The sequence below is a fragment of the Lissotriton vulgaris genome, unplaced genomic scaffold, assembly GCF_964263255.1.
Source record: "Lissotriton vulgaris unplaced genomic scaffold, aLisVul1.2 SCAFFOLD_998, whole genome shotgun sequence".
Classification (NCBI taxonomy): domain Eukaryota; kingdom Metazoa; phylum Chordata; class Amphibia; order Caudata; family Salamandridae; genus Lissotriton; species Lissotriton vulgaris.
Window position 1 is genome coordinate 344999 of NW_028251137.1, and position 25558 is coordinate 370556.

Here is a 25558-nt window from a genome sequence, read left to right on the forward strand (position 1 = left end):
ACTTCAGCTATGTATTCTGAGTGGTCTCAGAAATGTCCTATGTTCTTCGGTGGCTTTAAATTTAAAGTTTGTGCCTCTCAAAGCTTTTCTAGTTTACACTATAGGGGTTACGTCCTTTATGGGGGCCGGGAAGGACGTTTAAAAAATTTTTACCCAAAAAAGCTCCTGCCCACCAATTCTGTTACTGCTAATGAATTATGCAGATTGAAAACACTGAAAAAATCCAGGAAGACTCTAGTATAGGTCTATAAAAGTAGCAGAATAAGAAAACCTCACCGCAACATAAGAAGGATTGCACCGTGGTCCAAAGCCCTGATGATAATTCCTTAAGAAACCGGGGAATTAGAAACGCGTTGGCACGCACAAAGTACCTGCGAGGGACTATCATCAACTGAGACTCTAATTTGAGGGTGGTGACATATAAAATACACCCCAAGAGCTAATGGAACTCAAAGTATTTTGTCCCCGCATGGTTGTCTGTTTTAGCGCCTTATTGAATGTTTATAAGATAAAAATCTTATCGCTTAGAGACAATATCAAACTTTTGACTGGTGTAGTCGCATGATATGAATGTAAAGTTGTTTTTCATATAAGTTTTCCAATGAATTCATGAAAATATCAGTTTATAATTTGCTTTTGCACTGTTTTGTTAATAATGTACTCCGTTATGAAGGAAATGTGTATTCTTCTCATGCACTTTGAAGTATGAATGGCATCTGTTTAAACAAAAGATGAACAAATACAATTTTTAAAGTACAATACAGTGACTAATTGCGTTGTATGTAAAATCTCAAAGCTTTTCAGCACTTGGGGCCATATGTACAACCATTCCGTTTTGCTGGTCGAGAATTGCGTTTTTTTGCGATTCGCAAAACAGAATGTACAAATGTGTCTTAGACACATTTAGCAATTCTCAAGGGGGTCACAAATGACCTGCCTCATCAATATTCATGAGGCAGGTCACAATTTGCGACCCATTAGGAATGGTCTATTATCACAAGGATGGTGGCCTGCTGGGGACAGCAGACCACCATGTCTGTGTTTGCTTTTTAAATAAATCAACTTTTTTTTTCAAATGCAGCTTGTTTTCCTTAACGGAAAAACCGATGCGTTCAAAAGCAAAAAATTTATAGTTTTCTTTTTATTTTTTACGGGCAGGCGGTAGTCCATGGGACCATTGCCTGCTTATAAAAAATATGAACGCATGCATTCACAAAGGGGAAGGGGTCCCCTGGCACCCTCTGCCTGTTTGTGACTGACTTACCACCTACATGAAGTAGGTAGTAAACTCTGATTGTTTTGCAGCCGCATTTGTAGTTGCAAAGCAATCGTACCTTCCCCTGCAATTCAGTATTAGGAAGGGGCATGCTCCTTTCTAATAGCGACTCGCAAACCCTATTTTACGAGTCTGTAATAGGTTACCGACTCACAAAATAGGGTTTGTACATACTACAACCCTTTTTAGCTGTCGCAGACGTCCCAATTTCCCATTTGCAACCGCTAAAAACGGTCATACATCTGGCTCCTAGTTCATAAATGTTGATCACTATAAAACTCAGGGTTTGGGGAAGTGACATCACACAACGCTTGACCCCTGATGACATCATAGTTGTGACCCATATGCTACCCTTAAATCCTGCACAGTCTTCTATTTGTTGGTGCCGTTGGAGAAAAAACATAGGGCCCTTAAAGCTTTTTGTTATTGTTTGTTCCTTCCATGTCCTTGTTACCTCCTGGGGCAAGAGGTTGCGAGGGCAACCAGGGCACCACTTGGCTAGCAATGGCCAAGCCAGGGGTAGAACTTGCTTACTTTGGCATCCCTTAATTGACCCTAAACTACACAAATAGGGAGTAGCAGTGCGTGATAACTACAATACAGAACAGAAATCATGGATTGGCGCCATTAGTATATAGTAAACATGGCATTCTTTTTTCTAAATTTGCCTCAGTTTAGATTTTAATGCTGTACCAAATTATTCTTCCCAGGCATCTGCATCTCTGTGGCAGCACTCTGATCACAGAGACGCTTATCAGAAGCTGCTGGAGGACATTGCTGTGCTGCATCGCCTAACAGCAAGACTCTCCAGTCGTGCGGAAATGGTTGGAGCCGTGCGCCAGGTAAGAAGTTTAAAGTTGCATTATTTTCATTGCTACACACTGATTTATTCTCATGCCGACATGCTCAAGTTTGTTTAAAGAATCTAGAGACACTTGTTTATTTGTAGCGACCATGCTCGGGCACTGTTGAATGTCCACTTTATGTGTAGGTGAGGTATAAAAATGTCCTATTACTTACAGGTAATCTTCATTACTCCGGGTCCTGTTTTCCTCGTCCCATTCATACTGACTAGTGAGGTAACCTATCTCCTCGACAGAAAAAAGAAAAGCAGGAATGCTGGTACACCTTCCCTCTCCCCACTGGGAGTACATAAGTGTACACTACCCAGCATTCCTCCTGAACCACCAAGCCCCAGATGAGGGCCGGAAAGCCCGGGAGAGAGTGAGGGAGGGATGGTATGAAGGGGACGAGGACAACGGGACCCGGAGTAATGAAGATTACCGGTAAGTAATAGGACATTACCCCCAGGTCCCTCCTGTCCTTGTCCCCTTCATACTGACTAGTGAGAATACCCAACCAGCAACCGGCCATCATCCAACAACAAACCACCAGGACACAGAACCGTAGCAAACCCAGTAATTTATTGAAAACAGTACAGCACCAAAGAAAAAAGGGGAATTAGGAGCACACAGCCCAAAGCACCCCTAAACCAAAGTTAGCATCATCCCACAGAACATTTTGAATCCGGTAATGCCTAACAAAGGTATTAGCAGAGGCCCAAGTAGCAGCCCTACAAATCTCAGAAAGGGACACACCACGAACCTCCGCCCAGGAAGCAGCCACCCCCACATAGAATGCCCCTGAACCCCAGCCAGAGGTGGGGAGCCTGAAAGGGAATAGGCCAACATAATACCCTGCTTCAACCAACAACCAATTGAGGAAGTGGAAGCCCAGCAACCCCTGGAGACCACCCCAAAGGAAACAAACAGGGAGTCAGAACGCCGAAAGGAATGAGTACGGTCCACATAGACACTCAAAGCACGGCAAACATCCAGCAAGAACCAAGGAAGGTTGTCCTCTTCCACCTGAACAGAACACAGAGAAGGCAAGACCAGCTCCTGAGAGTGATGTAACTGTGAGGAAACTTTAGGAACAAAAGAGAAATCCAAATGAACAACAACCCCATCCGCAGAAAAAGAAAGAAAAGGCTCCCGAGCCATCAAAGCCCCCAGCTCCCCCAGGCGACGAGCAGAAGTAATAGCCCCCAAAAAAACAACTTTAAAAGTGACAAACTTCAAATCAACCTCCTCCAAAGGCTCAAAAGGTGCAGCCACCAAGGCCCTCAAAACCAAAGGGAGGTCCAAAGAGGAAAAGAAGGCCGAACCACAGGACGCAAAATTGTAAAACTGCGCAACAATTGGGAAACCAGGTCATCCACATCAGGCAGAATCCCCCAAGGGGCACGGAAAGCCCGAATAGCAGCCCACTGGGCCCACAGAGTCGAGACAGACACACTTTTCTCGAACCCAACCCAAAGGAACTGAAGAACATCAGGCAAAGGACAAACCAAAGGATACAATGACAGACTGAGACACCAACGCTCGAAGTTCCCCCAATGCCTGCCATAGGACCTAAGAGTAGAAGGTTTTCGGGACCGCTGAATAGCCAAAGCTAAATGCTCGGGGAGACCTCTATTCCTCCACCCCTGCCTCTCAACCTCTCAACCTCCAACCCGACAGCCGAAGCCGCTGGAAGGACAACATTGGAGATGGAGAAAAGGGGAAGCACCAAGGACCCTGAACCACCAACAGCTTCAGAGTAGGAAACCACAACCGGTGGGGCCAGAAGGGCACTACCACCACCTCCTCCCGATCCTACATCACCAGCCGAGACAGAAACCGAGAGATCAGAGCAAGGGGAGGAAAGGCATACAGCAGGCGAGAAGGCCAAGGGAGTGTCAGGGCATCCACCCCCCAACCCCTCCTGAGGAACCCGGGAGAAGAACCGGGGAAGCAGAGCATTGAGCTGGGAAGCAAATAGGTCCAGAAAGGGAAGACCAAACCTCACGCACACCAGACGAAAAGCCACTGGAGTCAAAGCCAACTCCAGGGAGGCGGGAAAAACCCGACTGAGGGCATCCGCCACCCCATTGTCCACCCCCGGACATGCACAGCCACCATAGACAAAAGATGGCCCTCCGCCCAGCAAAACAACGAGGACACCACCGCTTTCAGGGACCGTGACCGGATACCCCCCTGGTGATTCAAGTAGGCCACGGTCACAGTGTTGTCTGACCGAACCAACACATGGCGGTGCAACAGCAGGCTCCGAAACTCCATGACTGCCCGACACACAGCAGACAACTCCCACCAGTTTGAGGACCAACTACCCTCCAGCAGGGACCAACAACTCTGAAGGAACTCCGACCCCAAAGTGGCCCCCCAACCCAGAGCACTGGCGTCTGTTGTAAGGACCACCGGAGGAGGAGACTGCAGAGGCAAGCCCCCGGCCAGATTGTCCGACAAAGTCCACCAGCGCAGAGCAGGAAGAATCGACAGAGGCACCGGAACCAAAAGAGACAAATCCCGAGACAAAGGATCCCACCGAGCCAACAGGTAAGACCAAAGAGGCTGAAGATGGAAACGCACCCAAGGCACAGTGAACACCGTAGCCGCAATCAGACCCAGAAGGCGCAACCAAAGACGGACCCGGAAGGACCGACTCACCAGAAACCGATGAGCCAGGGAACACAGGGTCACCGCGCGAGCAACCGACAGGAAGACCCAATTCATATCTGTGCGGAAACGAGCCCCTATGAAAGTCAGGTCCTGAGATGGTAGAAGCTGACACTTGTGGAGAGATTCAACAGGAACCCATGGGTCTCCAAGGCTGAACACACCAACTCCTGATCCCTCAACAACTGAACCTCTGAGGGAGCATGAAGGAGCCAAATGTACAGATAAGGGTAAACCATCACCCCCTGAAGATGCAAGTAAGCCACCAAGGGAGCCACCACCTTGGTAAACACACTGGGGGCCAACCTCAGACCGAAAGGAAGGACCTGGAACTGATAATGGACACCCTGAAGACAAAACCTCAGGAAACGACGGGAAAGGGGGTGGACCGGCACGTGATAATAGGCATCCTGAAGGTCCAGAGTGCACATGTAATGACCCCAGAGAACCACGGGAATCACCCGCTGACTAGTCTCCATCTTGAACGGGACCCACAGCACAAATTTGTTCAGGGCTTTCAGATCCAGGACAAGACAAAACCCCCCTGTCACTTTGGGAACCAGAAAAATAATGTAATAAAATCCCTGACCCCTCTCCCCGGGAGGAACCACCTGCACCGCCCTCTTGTCCAGCAGAGACCTGATCCCCAGAGACAGCTCCACCCGCTTGGACGGACAAGACGGCCAGGGAATCGGAGAGACCCCCGAGTCAGGAGGAGGGGTCAAAAACTCCAAGAGGTACCCCAACAGGACAATGTCCAGCACCCACAAGTCTGAACAGGAGGACATCCAGGCTGGAAGAAAGAACCGAAGCAGAACTCCGACCAAGGATATGGCATCGATCGCCAGATAGTCAGGAACGAGGCTTTGCAGGAAGGGACTTCGCCTTCTTGTCACAACCCCTTCCAGACTGAAAACGACCCCTGCCCCTGGTAAACTGAATGTGAGAGGGAGGATGGAAGAAGTGCTTAGGCTTGGAGGAAGCCGGCACTGCGGAAGACTGCTTGAAAAAGGAAGAATGCTTCTTCTCCGTAAACAGCCGATATAACTTGCTCTCCAATTCCTCATCAAACAACATAGAACCCTGAAAGGGCAACCGCAGAGCAGCAGACTTCTGGGCTGAATCCGTCTTCCAGTCTTTCAGAACCAAGTTACGACGAGCAGCAACACAAGCACCCCCAGAGAGGGCAGAGGCACGCACCACATCGAAGGAAATGTCAGACAGAAATTCAACCTGGCGCTCAACATGAGTCAGAAGTTCTGAACAGTCAGTGGCATCATCCATAGACCCAGACAAAGACTCAAGTCCAAAAGCAGAGACTGAGCCACATAAGTCCTGAAGATGCCAGCCCAGAGCGCCAGATAAGAAACAGAATAAACCTTCCGCATGGAAGCGTCTACCGGATCCCGCACAACAGAATCCTCATCCAAAGAACTGCGCCCAATGAGACTGGCCACAAAAGAATCCACAGGAACAGAGTCCGGCAAGTCCCTGGCCATATCCTGAAGAGGATAGAGTTTAGCCATGAAGCGAGGGAGCAGAATGCGATCCGGATCCTTCCATTCCCGGTCACGTACCTCCTTGACACAAGGATGAACCGGCATAACCACAGGAGCTGAGCACTGGAACTGGCGAAGCAAGGTACTCCTAGAAGTACTAGGGACATCATCAGCGGGAAACCCCATATTAGCCTTAACATAACCAAATAAGTCCCGCAACATGTCCTTGTCGACATACTTGCCCTTCTGAACATCACCCACCAACAATTCATCCTCAGACTCAGAGGAAGAAGAAGGAGGCAGAGCCCGACCAGTGGACTTGGACCTGGGAGCACCCCCCATCTTCAACAAAGTCTCCTTAATTAACCTCTTCCTCCTGGCATCACCACCCCGGGAACGACGCCTGGAACGTGCAGAAGAAGATTAGGAATTAAGAACATGCCTGCTCTTCTTGACATGTTTACCCATGAATGCAGAATCACAGGACAGCGAGGCGCAGCAGGCCACCCCAGGAGCAGGACTAAAGGCCACCAAAGCGCAGCAATCCACCACAGGAGCAGGACCTCAGGCCACCCAAAGACAGAATCCAGGCAGCCCACCTGCAGCCTAGGATCACAGGAAAAGTGAAGACCCCACGGGGAGGCAGCCCAAACGAGGAACAGGCAGCACAGCAGAAAACGACCCAAAACTGCACCACTGTAAACCAACCAGCCCAAACAGAAATGCAGCAAAAGTCAGTAACAAGGGTCACATAAATAGAGAAAAAACGCTACGCTGCACTTACAGAGAGGGCCTGCAAGCACCCTACCCACCGCCGCCAGACGCAATCAATAAAAGCCTGACTTCCTGCTACAAACAAAGGAAGTCAGGCAATCCCCGGAAGGAAGAGCCCCAGCTACACAGAGACCGCCGCACTCCCGGAGAAGTAACAGGAACTGCTGCGTTCCCGACATGCCCAGCAACACGGAAGACGTGACCAGGACGCCACCAGTGGGAGGAGAGACGTCCCCAGGAACAGAGGAACCGCCAGGAAGCGCCAACATGGCTCCCCCCAAGCCCGGAAGGGGGGGAGACCAAGAAGACCTGCACAAACCCGGAGCCCAGCAACAGGTAAGCCCCAGGAGCCCCCAGGCTCCTGGTCCACTTCATACTGTTGGAAGAGAGAAAAAAGGATAGGAGGAATGCTGGGTAGTGTACACTTATGTACTCCCAGTGGGGAGGGGGAGGGGTGTACCAGCATTCCTGCTTTTCTTTTTTCTGTCAAGGAGATAGGTTATCTCACTGGTCAGTATGAAGGGGACGAGGACAGGAGGGACCTGGGGGTAATGTCAGCCTCCAACACAGTGTCACATGACCTTCAAATTTCTGTTTAGTGAACCTTGTCCTAGGAACCGTGTTGATAACCCCCCTGTCACTCGTTCACTCAGCCCAATTGCAAAGGTGCCTTTTCAACAATGCCTTGGTGATTTGAGCAGATATTCTAGTCATGAGAGAGGGCTTGGCTATCATTTTCTTGGAAGGTCTGTGTAGGTGGAAAAGGCGTTCATGGGTTGGAAAACAAGAATATTACATGGCCGTGCCCTTTCCAAAGAAACCAATAAATCTTACTTGCAAAGTCATGGCAATTTACGTATAGCCTTCTCTAATCCTTCTACTTTAACATGGTAGGTAGCACAACCCTTCAAAGAAAGAATATTACAAAAAATATGCACCTGCACTGGTCCCATGACTAAAACAAGCATTTGCAATGCAATTGGTCTCACATTTGCGAGAGTTTAAGCTATTGGCATTGTAAAAAAAAAAGGGGCCTTCATTGTCCCAGGCTGCTTGAATAGTGAAAGCGAGCATGGCACACTGAAAGATGCAGGAAAGCATGCCATGTCTGCAGTTAGAGAAACTATTTAAAGAAAATAATGCTTACAGACTAACAGAGACTCACAGTGTAACAACCGAAGTAAAAGGGCCAGTCCTCATGGTAGCTTATAAATCAAGACAAGGGGTAGTAAGGAGGGACTAACAAGCCTATTAACGAATCAGAAGCCAGCATTTACGAAGGAAAATGACACAAGCAAATGACAAATATTGGCAGTGGGCAGGGCTTCAAGTCCATATTCCAATGCAGCATGCCTCGCAGAGCAGTGCATGCTCTGCCCAGGCTCGACCTAAAAATGGCTGTAGACAGGGTAGTTTGCGACTGCTGCCGGGCCTTTCAGTCAGTCTTCGTTTTGCATAGAAGAATGCCTTACAAAGCGGGGTTTTTACACATAGTGGACTGGAACATGGCCAGGCAGGCGATCTGGGCCTGCAGCGAACCGCCATATAGCAGGCTGACTGCAAGGGAGATTAGGCACTGACCCTTCACGTGACTCCAGTAAGGGTATACTACACTGGCTATTCAGTGCAGGGCCTGGATGCAGCCGTTGATACAGCAGGGTGTAGCTGAGCAATTGGTTAAGTCCAGACCCTAAGGCTAGCCTTCACTCAATAAGAATTAACTGTATGACAGCATGGGGGCAGGCTTGGAGGCCAAGAAAGCAAGTGTTATGGATGCTACAGAGACTGTGTGTCAAGCAAGCACAAAAAAGTCACCAAAGACTCCTCTGTACATGTCTCAGAAATGCAAAATAACCCAACACTCTGTACAATTATTACCAGAGAGAAGGTTTGAGGTCATAGACTGTCTACAATAGTGAAAATGACCATCTTCTCCTAATGATTATGGTAATTAACAGGTGAGACCTAACAATGTGACTGAAGAATGTATACTATGCACTACTCAGAAAAGTACTGCGCCTGTACAGTATGCAGAGAAATGGTCAAAATAATTAGTATTAGTTTCAACTTCAAATGTGGACCAGATAGAGGGGCAGTTTAAGTGATTAAGGTCTGGTCAGTTTAATTTGGGTTCTATTTTTCACCTGCTAAGCCATAGGCAGTGTTTCATGGTGGAGGTAAAGTAATCATAACAATTCACAAAAACAGCCCTTTGAATGTAGAATCGACTGGAAGCTTCAACGAATGCATTGGAGCTCAGGATTACAACTTCTGGCGTTCAGAGTTTTAGAATAAGTGGGAGATGTTCATGAAGGCCTTTGTCTAAGCCAATCCTGTTGTTTGAAGGATGGGTGTGTATGAAAGCCAAGCATAAACCACAAAAAATAGAAAATTCTTCTCTACCATTCTCTTCATGAAAACTACCTTTGAAATGATTTTTCCAGAACGGAAAATCTATGTTGTAAAGCCTTTAATGTGTGTAAACATTAGCCACCAAAAAGCACACAATATAGTTTTAACAAATGTGTGTATCCTTTGGATAAACTGATTATCAGGTCGAGGCAGCATATCCTGCTACGTGGATCAAACGGTTTCCATCGGTAGACTAATTTTCTGTTTGATAGAAAGCCAGTGATAGCAATTGATAAACACTGTCAAACATTTCACTTCTAATCCTGCTTCATACCTCTTTCATTTAGCAAGTTATTCAATGCACTTGTTATGTTTATGTCTTCATTGATTCCTAAAGGTCACACTATATATTATCAGTTCTACTCCAAATGTTTACTGTTTGAATTTTGAGAAAAACTAAAATACATTCACAGTGGGCAGACTTCAACTGCAGAACATCAGGAAAATCTGGTCATGTTTTTCCATCCACACAGCCAGGATACTGATATCCTCATTGGCCCTTAGAAAACTTGACTATTCTAAAAACCTTTGATAGTTCTCCCCCTTCACTCCTTTTGTCCGCTAGACAAGGCACATACTTTGCTGCAACAAGGACCCGTCATATTCTCCTAAACACACTTCTACCTCTGACTAGCATGGCTCAGCTGGCCACGAACAGAGCTCTCGTTAAGTTCCTGATCCTGGTCTTCAAAGCCTTAAACGGCACATTATAAATTACGGGCTTATTTACAAGCCCCTTGCGCCACCGGTGCATCACATTTTCCCATTTTAAAAGTTCTGTTCAGATGTGGCCAAAAACTCTTGCAGACAACAAAAAGGAGGCTGGGCTGTTCCTAAAGGAAGGGACGGAAGGTCACTAGAGTGCGAGGGGTAGTGCTTGTGGAGAGCTAACCCTGGGTATCCATTGTGTTGGATATAATGGCCTCACACACCCTTGCGAGTGTCATGCTTCATCATAGGCAATGCTCCTCGTTGGGTAGGCGGTGCAATACCCAACGGGCACACCTCAAAGAGGGGCTCTTTATCGGAGATCTTTTATCCAACTGCCTATGGGTGAAGTGGGGGTGAGGGTCCAGAACAGAGTAGATGGTGTGGGTGAGGATAAAATGAGGCACAAGGTACAAGGAAAACAGTTTTATTCTGGTGGTCCTCTGCCGCAAGTAAATTATAGATTAGTCTGTACTCGCTGGAACATAAGTTTCCAAAAGCGATACAGTACTAAGATGTGGAAGGTGTGGTCAACATGTTTCTCGCTTAAAGTTGACATGCGATTCTTCAGGACCTAATATATCAAAACTACTATCTACAGAAACATGACCTACAAGAGTGTCAGTTTACAAAAAGCACACAAATTGTACTACCTGTTTAACACCTGCTCTTGCCTAAATTGGGAGACAAAAGAGACCGTTACCACAGGTAAGTGACAAAATGCATTCCCTGTAGTGACCGTGAGCACACAGTGACATTGTGACATACTAGTGATAGGTGTAGCTAGTATGTGGCTAAAAACCAAAGTGGCAAGTCCAAAGATGGATGTCTTAAAAACAGTAAAAACATTAAATTGCAGCAGCATTTATACATGGCAGGGTATCTAAATGAGAAGGAGCAATCTACTCACCTAAAAGTTAGAGTTAATAGGTGTCAGCAGTGCCCAGCAGATCTGACATCAGGGGAGAAGCCATTGAAAAAAAAACTCTTGCACTCAGGTAACCGTAACCTGTGCAGCCTCAATATGTTGGATCTTCCATGTACTTGATCCACTGCACTGGAATCATCTTCCTGCTGAATAGTACTCTTCGCTAACCTCCTTCAAGACTGCTCTCATGGATCACCTCATGTCAGGTGACTCACAATCACCAGCTGCACACTCTCCTGTCCTTATGTGCACAATCCTCTCTAAATATATAAATATGCCCAGGAGTCATTTGAGTTTTCTGTCAAATCTGTATTAATCCTCTATAGTGCAATTAACGTCAACAACTTTACTTATGAAAATGCTTTTTTGGTGCTCCAATAAATAAAATAAACAATGTTTCGTTTTTATGTCTTAGGAGAAGAGAATGTCAAGAGCAACAGAAGTCATGATGCAGTACGTGGAGAATTTGAAGCGAACTTATGAGAAGGACCATGCAGAACTGACAGAGTACAAGAAACTTGCAAATCAGAATTCAAGCAGGAGCTACAATGGTTCTGGTAAATTGAATATTGTATATGATTGTTTCAATGAACAAAAATGGACAAGGCAATGCAACTTCAACTTTCAAGCAGCGTAGGACTTATAATACTACCTGTATCATACATTAAGCAGACAACAAGTCCACATAATTAAATGTGGATATTAGCATTACATGATAAAGGGTCGCTAGGCTTGCAAATCAAAACCAAGTCAAAGTATTCATGAGAGGTTAAACGCTCTGTCACCAGGCCAGACGCCTAGCAAAGGTTCTGGGTGGGCCTTCTCCTATTAGATCATCCAGCTACCAGAAGATGGTGATTCGGTAAGGTTATTATTGCAGATACAGCTAGAATCTCATGATGACACCAAAAGGCTACACGCATCAACCATTCTAAAACCACAACACTCTGCCAACCATGCACAACCAATTGAGTAGCCTCTTCCTCTACCACCTATAAGCACTTTGGGGCATAATTGGGTATAAGACAGTGCTATACAGTTGCTACAATACCATATACTACTGCACCTGTGAAAAACTCATACAATGCATTCCGATCTTAACCAGATCTGCTTCCACCATACTTTACTGCCGGGTAATGACCAAGGGTCATATGGGGGGGATAATTCTGGACTACGGGTATTCTAGACTGCCAGCATTTCAAAACATACGGTGCTCCACTTACACAGTGCTCCATTTATATGAAGATATACGTAGTGGTTATGCAGTATTTGAGACACATATATATTCTGAAATCTTGAAAACAAAAAGTGATTTGAGCAGAGAAACCATTCTCAAAGTAAGCAACTTTATTGTTGGAAGCTCAGTCCATTGAACCTCCATTTATCGTCAGAACATGAGGCCCGCTTAAGAAATATTTTTCTATGAGAACATGTGACCGACGTTGACTCACTCTTGACATGCTTCTGAAGTGCCACCAACTTATGGAAGAAAGGTTTTTATTTCAAGCCCATAAGTCTGACGGAAGGAAGACATCAACATATCATTCATAGGTTATGTCAATTCATTGGGCTTAAGGGTTAAATGTAATATTGCTCCTTTGACAACAATGGCAGTCACAACACCCCACTGCGCCATAATTGCCAATTATCCCCACCCCCCATCATGCGTCACACCTACAACGACTCCTGTTTTATTTTTTAACCAACAGTACCTTGCAGTATGGGACTTTTTGAGTGCCAACTTTGTGGGAAAATGACGCTATGGTCACAAACGCAATGTGATGCTGCTTAAAGAGCTTACGGGCACATGCATCAAGCGATTTTGGAATCGCAAACGGTGCGAATCGCAAAATTCGGCCGTTTGCGATTCCAAAATCACTTTTTGGGATGCATCATTTATTTTTCATGTTTCGCAATTTAAGAAATCGCAATTTTTTGCGATTTCTCAAATTGCGATAGCATTTAAGAAATCACAAATTTTGCAATTTCTTAAATGCTATGCATGATTAATTTTATTTTGCGAATTCGCAATTTTGAAGGGAAAAATTACCATGAAGTAAACCTTCATGGTAATTTGCGAAAAGTTTCAAAAATGAAAAAAAATGCATTTTTGAAACTTACATGTTACACACACACATGCCCTTGGGACATGTATGTGAGTAAAATGTACTTACATGACATTCCAGGGGTGCGGGGGGGGGGTCCTTTGGACCTCCCCTGCACCCTTGAAATTGCATTCTCATTTTGCGAATTCGCAAAATGAGAATGCCTTCCCATTGATTCCTAAGGGCCTCTAGGCCCATAGGAATCAATGTAAAGCGATTCCTTATTTGCGATTCGCAATTAAGGAATCGCAAATAAGGAAAATTAGGAAATCGCTAAAAATGTTGCGATTTTTTTGATGCATAGGAATTTGCGATTCCTAAATTGCGATTCCTTAATTTTCGCAATTTAGGAATCGCAAATTCCTACAATGATGCATGTGGCTGCACGAGTGTCCAATGATAATACACGTGATAGGGACCAACCTGGTAGCTAGTGTTTCTTATAAACAACCCTAATTGTGTGGTTTGAATTAATGTGTTGTTAATTTTACTGTCTGATGTAGGTGAATGTTCTGTGTGCACGCACTATGCAGCTATGTATGATGCAAACAACTCTGGACTTGTATATATGTGCAGCTCTGACCATGTATTTTTTTGATTTTGTAACACAGAAGATGGTGTGCCCCGTTCAGCCAGGTCCATGTCTCTTACAATAGGAAAGGTATGGTACTGTCAGCGTCACGTAACTAACCAGCCTCCTCAGAGGCATTGCTTCGGGGAAGTCGGGGAGGGGGGGTGCACTAGGAAGGAATGTTCTGTTCATGTGCATTTCACACACAGTTTGCTTGGCTCTTTGCTCACCTATATAGATGTTACGTCAATTTCAACAGCAGCTAAGAAATGAAAAATCCTTAAAGCTTGACATGTTCACCTTTAAAGCATTGCATACAAGTGCATGTAAATGTAATTAAAAGTATTCCATGCATGTGCAAGTGAACGTCCTTTAAGTATTATATGCAAGTGCATATAAATGTCATTAAAGTGTTACATGCAAGTGCATGTGAGCGTCATTGAAGCATTGTATTCAAGTGCATGTTAATGTCCTTAAAGTATTATATGCCAGTGCATGTAAACGTTATTGACGTATTCTATGCAAGAGCATTAAATGGCATGGAAGTACTATATGCAAATGTATGTCAATGTCATTGTCGTGTTATATGCAAGTGCATGTAAACAACATGAAAGTATTATATGCAAATGCACTTAAATAGCATTGAAGAGAAGTGACAATGCACACACCCAATAGTGTGGTACTTTACCTGAGTATGGTCAAGTTTTAGGCCAACTTTAGAGGTGGGTTGTACTTAAAACTCCTCCACTTTCTGGAGGAAAAGTGAAATCTAGTGAAGAATTCACCATTTGAATGTCCTCCATCATACTGAAGCTATGCCTTCTCCTCTGTAATTAGCATTTTCCCGAGAAAGCAAGGATTCTCCATTACTACCCAACGCTAGAGCAGGCTTACTCAGATGGAAGCTGATTTGTTCATTGCACTATGGCCACCATTAACGGGAGCCTTTTCTTATTCCTGGAACTCACAAGCCCTCAAATTGCCATTATCAGAGGTATCATCAAGTTCACAGAGGGGACTAACAGGATTTTAAATTGTTGGGGAATAATGCGTGACTCAGATTTACGGTGTCGCTTTCCACATAGTTTCCCCTGGTATCCCACCCAGACAATTCACCTATATGCAGGAGTTGAAGTCTTTGGGTGGAGTGCCCTCATCAGTAGTGTTTCCACGAAATTTATAATTCTGATGGGCCCAGAAACGCCTATAACGTGTAAATGCATTGCTCAGTCATAATGAGGACATACATCTACTCAAACTCTACCCATAGCCATGGGCCTTAGTACAAGGAAAGAAATAGGCCTTCTGGCTGCTGTTTGAATGGGAAAATCAGCAATAATCAGGATTTTGTGGAACTCCTCAAGCCTCTGCTGCACCAATTGAGGTTACACTTCTACTACTGGCATAGAATGTTGAGATCTCAGTGTCTCTTACTGGGTGGGTTCTGGCTCATAGGCCTCTACAAACTATAAACAAGGTGTCCTTGTTTCAGGTCACCAGTTACAAATGGTTTCTAATGGATTCAGAGGCTGTATTTTGGATTTTGGACATTCAAAACGTAATTTAAGCTGGTATTTGCAGATGGGGCAGTCCGGCACTCGTTTGTATAGATCGGCACTTATTTTTCCTCAACAGATTTTGATACAGAGGAATACAGAGAAAACACAAAAGGAGGAGAGGAGAGAAAGAGAAAGAGAAAGATGGAAAAACTGTGATAAACGGGAAAAGCAGGGATAAAATACCCTGAAATAGTGAGATAATGAGACAGAGAGTGTCTGGTGATGGGGTAAAGAGGAATGAGGTAGATTCAAGACTATGCTACCTTGGTATTCTGCACTACAACCTCTGGTAGCATCGACCGTGGGCTACTGAGCAAAACCTTGGGCCCTGCACTTATTCTTTTAGAAATTAAGCACTTGTTGAAAAAAAAAAATTCTATTGGTTAAAGCAAAATACCATCTGAGACCAGTCAGTTGCTACTGCAATTAACATTTTAGTATCTGAATGACAGCAACTGCAATTTTCTTGGATGTCCAAAAATCCATAAGCCACTTACTGGATCTTGTGAAAAGCACTTTAATCTGGAACTGTGGTTAACGGTGTGCAAAAAACAACAGATATGCCTTGTATACTGCTCATATATCAATCCTTAGTGAAAAGGTCCACATTCACAACAGACTTTCCTCACTTCACCTTCCTTCTAAATATGGTGCAGCCCTGTGTTCTGCGGGGTTCACAGTTGTGCTAAGGACTTTGGACTGGTGAGCTGTTCTGCTTTTTGTAATCAAACCTCAATTATTTTGTGATGAAAAGACTTGAAATTTACACCACAATTAACCCTCACCCATCCGTCATTTTCTGATAATCTCTGATTTCTTTCTCATAGAATATGCCACGCAGGAGAGTCAGTGTTGCAGTTGTTCCAAAGTTTACATTACTGAGTATGCCGGGTCAGTCACCTCAGACCTCCCCCATGCAAGCCATGCCAACACTGGTAAGCAACCTTCCTTATCCTAAATAACATGAATGAAGGCAAATTACAACTGGTAAAATATCCATACATTGTATTAGGTGTCTTGGAACAACATTATGCCTCTTAACCCCTTGCATGCTGCCGCGATTCCACGCCTGTGCGGCAAAAGCGCGAGTGGGCAGGTTTATGATGGTCCCCAGCCGTCATCAGCACACGAGCGCCGTAGTGCATGACGGATGGGGGCCGTCATCAGCATGCAAGGGGTTAAAATACACTAAAACGACAATTATAAGTAAGAAATATGCCTGAGGACCACCTTAGGAAAGCATCAGGGTACAGGGAGTGGAGCGTGAAGGCAACGGATATTCTAATTCAAGGGTGTTACCACCATAAAAGTGACCATTCACATATATTCCATTAACATTTTTACTTACAGCATTATTTTACACTTCCTAAAGAGCAGTTTCTCTTTTTAAGCAGCACTTCGAAAAATTAGTACAATTGTGGTTGCTAGATGTGGTTCAGGACAACCAGGCTTTTAAACTAGTCTTATTGTTTATATATTATTCTATAAAGTGCATGACTAGTTGTCTAAGCAGGACATTGCGGTAATTAACTAGTCTATCTTAGGCATGTACAGTATGGTACATGTTCCTTTGTGAAAACGTGGGCACCCGACGATTTCAGTGCATGAAAGTACCCACGAAAAAGGGTGGCTACATCATGTCAGGAGAGTCCAGTTATGACTACACCCCACGTACAGCTGAGCAGGTTAGTACAGGGGGAGGAACATCACCTGCCCAAGAAAACAAGCATTAAAAATGCAATAGGTCTCGCCTTTCATTAAATTAAAGCCATTTGCTATGCTATACAAAACCATTAGCAAAGCAAATGGCTTTAACTTAATAAAAGGCGAGACTTATAGCATTTTCAATGATTGTTCTACTTGAAACTGCATGAGAGCAAATTTACGATTCGCTGTTGTTCGATTAGCCTGTCCCTGTGGTACCGCGCTTGGAGACACTGTGTGGTGGCGGGTAATTAAATATCATAACCAATCACGGTGTAGCTTGATTATCAAGCCAAACTGTGATTGGATGTGTTTCCTTAAGGGTGACGTGACGTGATGCTTTCCCCTCACACAAGTACATTTTTGAGCAGAAACATGAGGCTGACTCTAGTGGCGTACTGGGAACAAGCTGCATATTTGGTGCCCAGAGGCTCTGGAACCTAGTATGGAGTTGTCCTTGGCCTCTACGTGGTAAACTACCTCTCATATTCACTTCTGTTTATTTGTCACAACGATCACCACCTGTCCATTCAAAAATTCTTGTCTGACAACTCTCCACAGGGAGCTGCTACAGCCCCATCTTCATGTTTTGTGAACCACCTGAAGGGTCCCACTCTCTCCCTGCCTTCTCTTCACATGCGTTCCAAACGAATGGCCTCTGTACCCGAGGGCACAGTAGAAACAGACATTCACTGCAGTGTCTGGGAAGCTTTTTTAAGCACACTGTATGTTTGTTCGCTTCTAAGCGTCGATGGCTACGATGTTTGGGTTGCTTCTGTGGCATGAGACCATTTTCACTGCACAAAAATGAATGACGAATATTTCCCGCAATGTACCTTTTGAAAATCTTTTCTATGCACAGAGGAAACTGTCTGGACAATTCTCTACAAGTCCATCGTTTTCTAGAACCACAAAGTGGAGCATGCAGGAAAATAACCAGTTTTTGCAAATTATATGTTCTGTTCCATCATTTTGGTAGCTTTAAATAACAAGGTGTGCAAATCGGTAAAACAAAAAAGTCTGTAAACTTGAAGCTGTGAAAATGTCCGTACACCTTAACAAACATCTTTAAAAAGCTGTGCTCTGCCTACGTTGTGCACCCCGAGCCCCGTTGATTGCTCGTGAGTTTCACTTTCTGTGTGTCCACCACCAGGAATTAAAACACACACATGCCAGTTGCAGAGAACCAAGCGTGACGCCACTTACCGCGGATATGAATGTCATGGCTGGAGGGTGGGGGCGGGGAGGCAGCGGGTGAGGGGACGGAGATAGACTGGGTATGGGCACCTGTTTCATGTCCACACTTCCCTGCCACACCGAACACTGGTGTTAGGGTGGGGGAACAGGGAAGGGGAGCGCGGGACTTGAGTAGAGACTTGAAATTGTATGTATGGATGGCATGCATTCTTTACTGTGTTTGGGCTAAGCATACAAATGCCCCAGCTCGAAGTCTTGACACGAAGCTAAGGAGGGCACCAGAGTCAGGCTACTCTTCTGTCAGGAATAACATAAAGCAGAGAGGATCTTTTTGTTCAAAGGCTTATTAACTTCCACATGGATGTTCCGGTCCGCCTACTAATTAGGGTAGAGGTTCACTAAGAAATATCGCATATGGTGGGCAGGTACACACCTCTATGCGCTTTAACGCAAAACTGTCTATAACGCATGTGTGTATTTGCACCTGGAAAATTGCTGACACCCAAACTAAAAGAAGGCAGGGTCATGCACCAGGTCACAGGCTTCCCTAACACGATCCTAAATCAGGAATGTATTTAATAATAGCAAGTAAACAGTTGAGTAGCTTTGAATGGGACTATAATGCATGGCAGTCAGCTGCATATCTTAATATTTCTATAGTTCCATGACGTCATTGTAGGATGCTCATGGAGAAGAGATAGATCCCATCTGATGATAATTTGTTTTCTGTATACCACCCACCTGCAACATCAGTTTCACAATTTTGTAATTGTACGGCATACACGGGCAAGTATCAGTAAGTTAGCATTACTATCCGCCTCAGCAGCATGAACGACGGAGTTGGCCCTGGCTTCTCGTGAGTTGGACTAGTGACATGTTATCACAGGGTTAAGCTTATAACTCACTGAGTTATCCTAGAATGTTGCTGGACACCTATAGGAATAGTCTGCAACCTCTCATCCGTTCCTTAAAAGAGGGATGCAGGGTGGACCCAAGGTCACATTAGTGTCCTGAGAATATGAATATTTCACTGTTGCACGCCTGGGCTATTTCCCACTGACATTAGGACAGGCATACAAGTGCAAATGTTGGTTTTGCATCGGTCAACTTGCCAGGCAGGATAATGGCAGTACAAAGTTGCACCGGCGCAATTTACATAATCTGAAAATGTCAGTGCAAAATCACCACGACACCAGGGCAATTTATATCATCTAGAAAGGCTTTTGCACAATTACACTACTGCGATTGATGTGACACAGGGCTATTTGGTTTAATATTTAGCTGCAATAAATACACCCTGCCTTTGTATGGCCAGTTACTCCATACCCCTTCAGTGTGAGGTGAATTGGTTTTACTTCTCCCCTGTACTTAGATTGTGATTATACGTGCATTGCACATTACAGTAGCTGTATAACATATAATGAAGATAGATATGGGGCAGTTTTTAATGTGTTCAATATTCCAAGACTATATGTTCCCACTGCTTTATAAGCATTGCTTCATCACTAAATTCATTTCCTTTAAAATGCACAATTTATCAATCTTTTTTCTCTGGAATGTTTATCCATTAAGCCTGCCCGCAACATAAAAGTCATACCCAAATTTTACGCCCAACCACTTTCAAATGTCACCAGCTGCCACTGATTTTTCTCCCATATCAACAAGTTAGCTTTGCCGCGCCCAGCACGGAAAGATACTACCTATGTGAACAGAACCAATTTGCCTTTTACAGGCTTAATCCCCAAACCTATATGGCCCACTTGGTGGTGGAACAGTTTATGGCTAACCTGACACCACTGTTAAATGTATCATGCAAAAAGCTGGTCGGCTGAGATCAGCATGGTGCATGGCACGCTGTAGGCCTGGTGCATACTCAAGTCCAGAGCAAAACTCGAACTGATGCATTCACATGCGCTTCCAATACCACACCACCAACACTTCAGTCTGACAAGTGATGATAATGTCATATCTAGCTACAGACAATAACGACTGTGAAATAGGCGGTGGCTCTATGAAGAGGAAATATTTATCTCCTCAGGCCACATTAACGGACGAGACACACACAACCCTCAAGATATGTTTTTATTCATCAAATAGCAAACTTCGCCTGATTCACTCAAGATACTTTCATAGACTCTCCTATACAGCGTTTGTGAAATAGAAATGGGGCATTAGGCAAGATTCTCATTGTGCAAGATTGCAGGCAGTGGAAGCAAGGGTTTATGCACCTGGCGTGGGGTTTCCCTGGGATGAGGGGTTTCTGAAGAGCGGTGCTGGAGTCCCTGTCAAAGATGATAGACATGCCGGGCATCCTCAAGCTTCAGATGGCACTATTGGCTTGGGTTACAACAATTGAGCCCCAACACTACTGTTAGATAAACGTCTGGTTGCGTGCCAAAGGGGAAGGGTAGTATGCCAATGTGCAAAACGTGAATGTTGGACTTGATCCACAGTAATGAACAACTAGAAACATACACATGGATGCTCCTGGAAATGACTCGCCCGAGAGACATATGGGCCCCTTTGCGCCGACTCAGGACAGGGACGACAATTGTGGAAGTAACTAATCTAGGAGTTGAGTGAAATGGGATGATCTTGGACCTGAAAAATGGAAGCAATATGGTCGTCAGAACCCCCTGGATACACATTTAAAGGAAATATGTAGAAGAGCGAGAAGCCCGTGCATCCACTATGTCCATGTGCCGCTGCTGCGCAATCACTGTGGTCAAGGGTAAGCACATTTTATGTCTGCTGTGGAATAAGTAGCTGAGGAAAAAATGATAATGTCTTGTCTGACACATTTTCGCCCTTTGTCTGGTTGACCACTTAACTGTTGATTCTGTACTTTGACGAAAATGTAATAAATAAAATTAAAATATCTAATCATAAATATTTATTTTTTAAATGGGTGCAAATTTGCTTCCGTCAAATATAACTTCATTGAACCTTAACACCATTATGTTGTAGGACCGTTAGATAAAATGCAAGCTTAAAACAAACTGATTAAGGGAAAGATCAACAAAGCACGCGGGCCATGCAATAGGTTCAGAAACACATGGTGCATTTTAGATTTTGAGTGACGAGGTACTCCCCTGTTTGTGAAGATTAAAAAAAAATCCCACTGGGGTTTCGTAAACGTACATCCATATTTTGCGCTAACAACCAAACATGAACTCTCACACACGACCCGAGTCTCACAGATTTACATTAGTAACTCATTTAACCTGAGTTTTATGGACTTTTAGAAAAAACCTAAAAGTGCACAGTGCAGGAAAGAAAACAATCTTAATCACCGTACGTGATCGCATCTGTGTCTACGTCACGATAGTCTTTATGCACTATCATCAGGCTAGAAGCTATGGAAGCTAAAAAAGGCACGACATGTCCTGATTTAGTTAAAAAATACATTTGGGGGAAGTCACCTCAAACAGAGAAACCTGCTCTCATAAAAACCAACACTCAGCAAAAAAAATCCTGGTACCTCATGCGAAAAATCACCTGTTCACATCCGTTTACGGACTCTCCTCATGAGCAAGGCAGGGCAGCGTTTTATGTGTTAGTTCCCTATTAGCAGAAGTAAATCCCTGCATAAATCAGACCTCTTCAGGTGATTCGCTTCTGCCAACAATGGGGAAACAAGACGTCAGCGTTTAGTTGCGTCGGCCGCGAAATGGATCCAAAAAAACCAATCATTGGCTGCGCAGCAGTAAAGCTGCATGGCCGTGACAGGATCATTTGCACATTAAAAAAATGCCGCGAGCGTGCACTCTCCCGAACTTCCGGTCTCGGGATGTGCACGCTCACGGCAGTCGTGGGGCGGGACTTCCGACTTTGCGAGAAGCCCGCGCCCTCAGAGTGGATGGCAGCAGAAGTCAGGAGAGGCGGCTGAGGCGGTAAGTGGGGCTTGGCACCTGTGTGTGAGGTGTGTATGGTGTGTGGTGTGTGCGTGTGTGTGTGTGCGCGCGCTTCTGTGAGTGTGGCTGTGTGCGTGATTGTGAGAGTGCCGCTGTGAATGTGGAATGTGGAGCAAAAGATGTGCACGGCTGGGGGGGCGGGGCATGATGCGCGTCCACGATGTGCAATCGGCGCGTGTGCACCTATTTACGTCCCTTGAGGAGAAACTTGGCCACAATAGGTCGAGAGCTCGACCTAAAAAGGTGAGCCTGTTCATTACAGATGCATCTTAGGCCAAAGTTGTGCTCTACTCTCTAATCCTTCAAGCTTTATTTTAAGACTTGGTAAATGTAACCCATTCAAACAACGGTGGCAATCAGTCAGACAACAAAGCTTTATTCGATTTCTGTCCTAAAAAATCATAAAAGCACATACAATCACAGTACGTTATACAGTAAGAATGAAAAGTATCAACATGCATCCATTTTGATCCGCCACCTAGCTCCTCTAAGACGTAAATTAATTGCTGTCATGTTTTCCATAATAAATCGGACATTCAAATTATAATGGTTTTCCTACATTTAAATATACTTTAAAAAAAATTATTGATAATCTCCATACTACGTGCTCATTTTCCAGTAACCGTAATGATATAAAAGCAGGATGGCATTGTTTAAGACCCAGTGACTTTGGTAGAATCCATATTTTCCTGTGCGCTTCATAAAATTTGCAAAATAAAACAACATGAAGTGTTGATGTTCTGAGTTCTCATTGCAGGGACACAAGTGCATAACTCTTGACCAGTTGTTCATTTTTGGGAATCTTGTTAATCTATGTAGAATCCCTAGTTTGAATCTGGTCAACAGGAATCTGTCATGACCACCAGGGACAATATTTAGGTAAGCTTGTATCCTAGAAGTTGTTAAAAAATATTTGGTTATACAGTACAGTGTGCTTTGTTATTTCTACTGCTAGCCCGAGTGATTCAAGTAAAATTAAGCCCTCTTTTTTAAAATCCTTTCTTGTGATGGTAGTCATGATTCTGGGCTTAGTATAAAACTCTGGATGGCCCAGGTCGCTCATTAAGTCCTGGACATACCCTGCCCACAGGATGGTTAAAACCCGTTCCAATTTATAACTATCATTTAAGATATCCTTGTTAAGTGTGGATTTTATTGTTGACCATACCAAAGGATGGGTTCCATTTTTATAAGATCTGCAATATATGCCACCCCAATTCAGAATGGCAAACATAGGAAGATGTGCTGTTCAGGACTGCCAATATAAACCTTAGAAACACATTTTCCACTATTTGTAATGAGTGTGAATTGACGTGGCCCCAAACCCATACATCGCTGTAGAAACACATTTGGCCTATAAATCTGTAAAAGCTCTGTAGGCTGCCTCCTACCCAGTTTTATTGAAAATTTGACAAGGGCAGCTTTGGCCTTCATGAATGACAATTTTCTAGCTGGGAGTGCCTGGGTCCATGAGTCATTTTGGTCAAAAAGGATGCCTAGGTATGAAATATGTTTGTAAACTCTACCTTCTGCTTATCAATATACATCTCTCTGCACTTTTGACTACCGTTTCCACATCTCATAATAAAGGTTTTCAATATCTTAACCCTAAGACCCAGGTTGTGCATAACAAGTGAAAAACAGTCCATAACCCCTTGCAAACCCACTTGGTTGCGCGATATCAAGATAGCGTCGTCCGCATACAAGAAGGTGTGTATGGGGCATCCACCTATTTGTGGGAGATCTTGGTAGTCATTTACCAGTGCCTGGCCAAGTCCATTTATATAGAGGTTAAATAGGAAGGGTGCTAGTACACAGCCTTGCTTTACCCCTTTTCTTATTGAGAACAGATTAGTGCATTCACCCTTGGCACCAAACCGCACTCTCGAACTTGCATCACTGTATAGTCATTTTAGGAATGAATGATTGAATCTTCCACTCCTAGATCCTCAAGGATCTTCCAGAGACTATCATGCAAGACACAATCAAAGGCTGCAGTGAGATTGACTAATGCTAAAAAAGCCTGCCCTTCTTGGCACAGGTATACTTCCCTATGATGATGTTCAAATTTAGGCTTTATTCGACTGTGCCTAGGCCCTCGCGAAAGCCAACTGTATTTCAGAGATAACCTTTTTATCCTAGGCCCAGTCCTGTAATCTCTCTAGAATGATTAGACCAACTACTGTTACCAAGGAGTCTAGTAAGGATATCGGTCTGTAACAGCCTGGATCCTGATGACCCCCCTTTTTTTTTTAAATTAATTCTTTAAATAATAGGATGAGAAAAAATCGCACTACAGAGGACACTGTCATGCAGCAAAAAAATACATCAGGGGGGGGTACAAGGATAAATGAAATCACAAATGAAAGGGAACTTCACTGGGAGGAGGGTCATCTAAATCAGCATGTCTAGGTGGCGTACAAATTGCTCCTCTGTAACGATTCCAGGGTCCCCACACCAGTGACCACTTTCAAGAGCGTCCCCTCACGAAGTATGTAGTTTTTTCCCTAAACATACACCAATCTAAGTTGTTTTCCCACATTTCCATAGTGGGAGGCTGTTCGGCTCCCCATAGCTGGGCTATATTTCTTTTCGCTAACATGAAGCCCAAAGTAGATCATTGCGTTTGTGAGGTGTTGAGGTCGGTGGGCTCCCATATGTTTAGGAGGCATCTCCTCGCCTCCGGTATCAAAGAGACCCCCAAGACCCTTCGCATAGTATTATGTATTTTGCGATAGTGTGTGATGATGTGTTCAGATTCCCAGATAATGTGTAGAAATGCACCTGTGAGGCCACACCTCCTTCTACACAGTCCCTTATCAGACAGTCCCATGTGTACAAGTCTGGGTCCCGTGACATAGACCCTGTGCAGTATCTTAAGCTGAACGAGCCTTAGTCGAGCCGAATGGCGACCTCCCGCAGGGAAGAGATGGCTGTCTGCCAGTCTTCGTCGTCCAGTTCTATCCCATCTTGCACCCACTTGTCCCTCAGCACCTCAAGGGGATCAGCCCTGTGATTAATCAGCTTCTTGTAAATCAATGAGATCGTTTTTTCAGGGACGTGGGCGTCAAGAATTCTATCCTCCAGAGGTAAGGCCTCCGGGGGATCCGCATCCCTAATCAGTGCTGCATGGAGCAAATTCCAGACCTGTGCATAACGGAAATATTCGGCATTTGATAGTGCGTATTCCGCCTGCATTTCTTCATATGATTTAATCCTCCCCTTACCCCAAATATCTTTAATGGTGTAGATCCTAATCATATCCCACTTATCAAACCCCTTCGTCCTCCACAGCTTACCTAGCTTCTCTGAGGCCCAGAGCGGGTGGCCATGGTCAATTTATCTCTCCAACCTAGGGAACTCGTGGCATCATGCCAGATACGTACAGTATGC

At 44.5% G+C, this 25558-nt stretch overlaps 1 protein-coding gene across 1 annotated transcript in view; it reads left to right on the plus strand.

Moving 5' to 3' along the window:
- IRAG1 (inositol 1,4,5-triphosphate receptor associated 1) overlaps positions 1–25558 on the plus strand; it is a 434599-nt gene that overhangs the window by 308594 nt on the left and 100447 nt on the right. Inside the window, exons 12-15 of the mRNA XM_086950734.1 lie at positions 1987–2118; positions 11531–11672; positions 13832–13881; positions 16178–16285. Of these exons, the coding sequence (XP_086806860.1) occupies positions 1987–2118; positions 11531–11672; positions 13832–13881; positions 16178–16285 (432 nt within the window). The remainder of the gene's footprint in view (positions 1–1986; positions 2119–11530; positions 11673–13831; positions 13882–16177; positions 16286–25558) is intronic.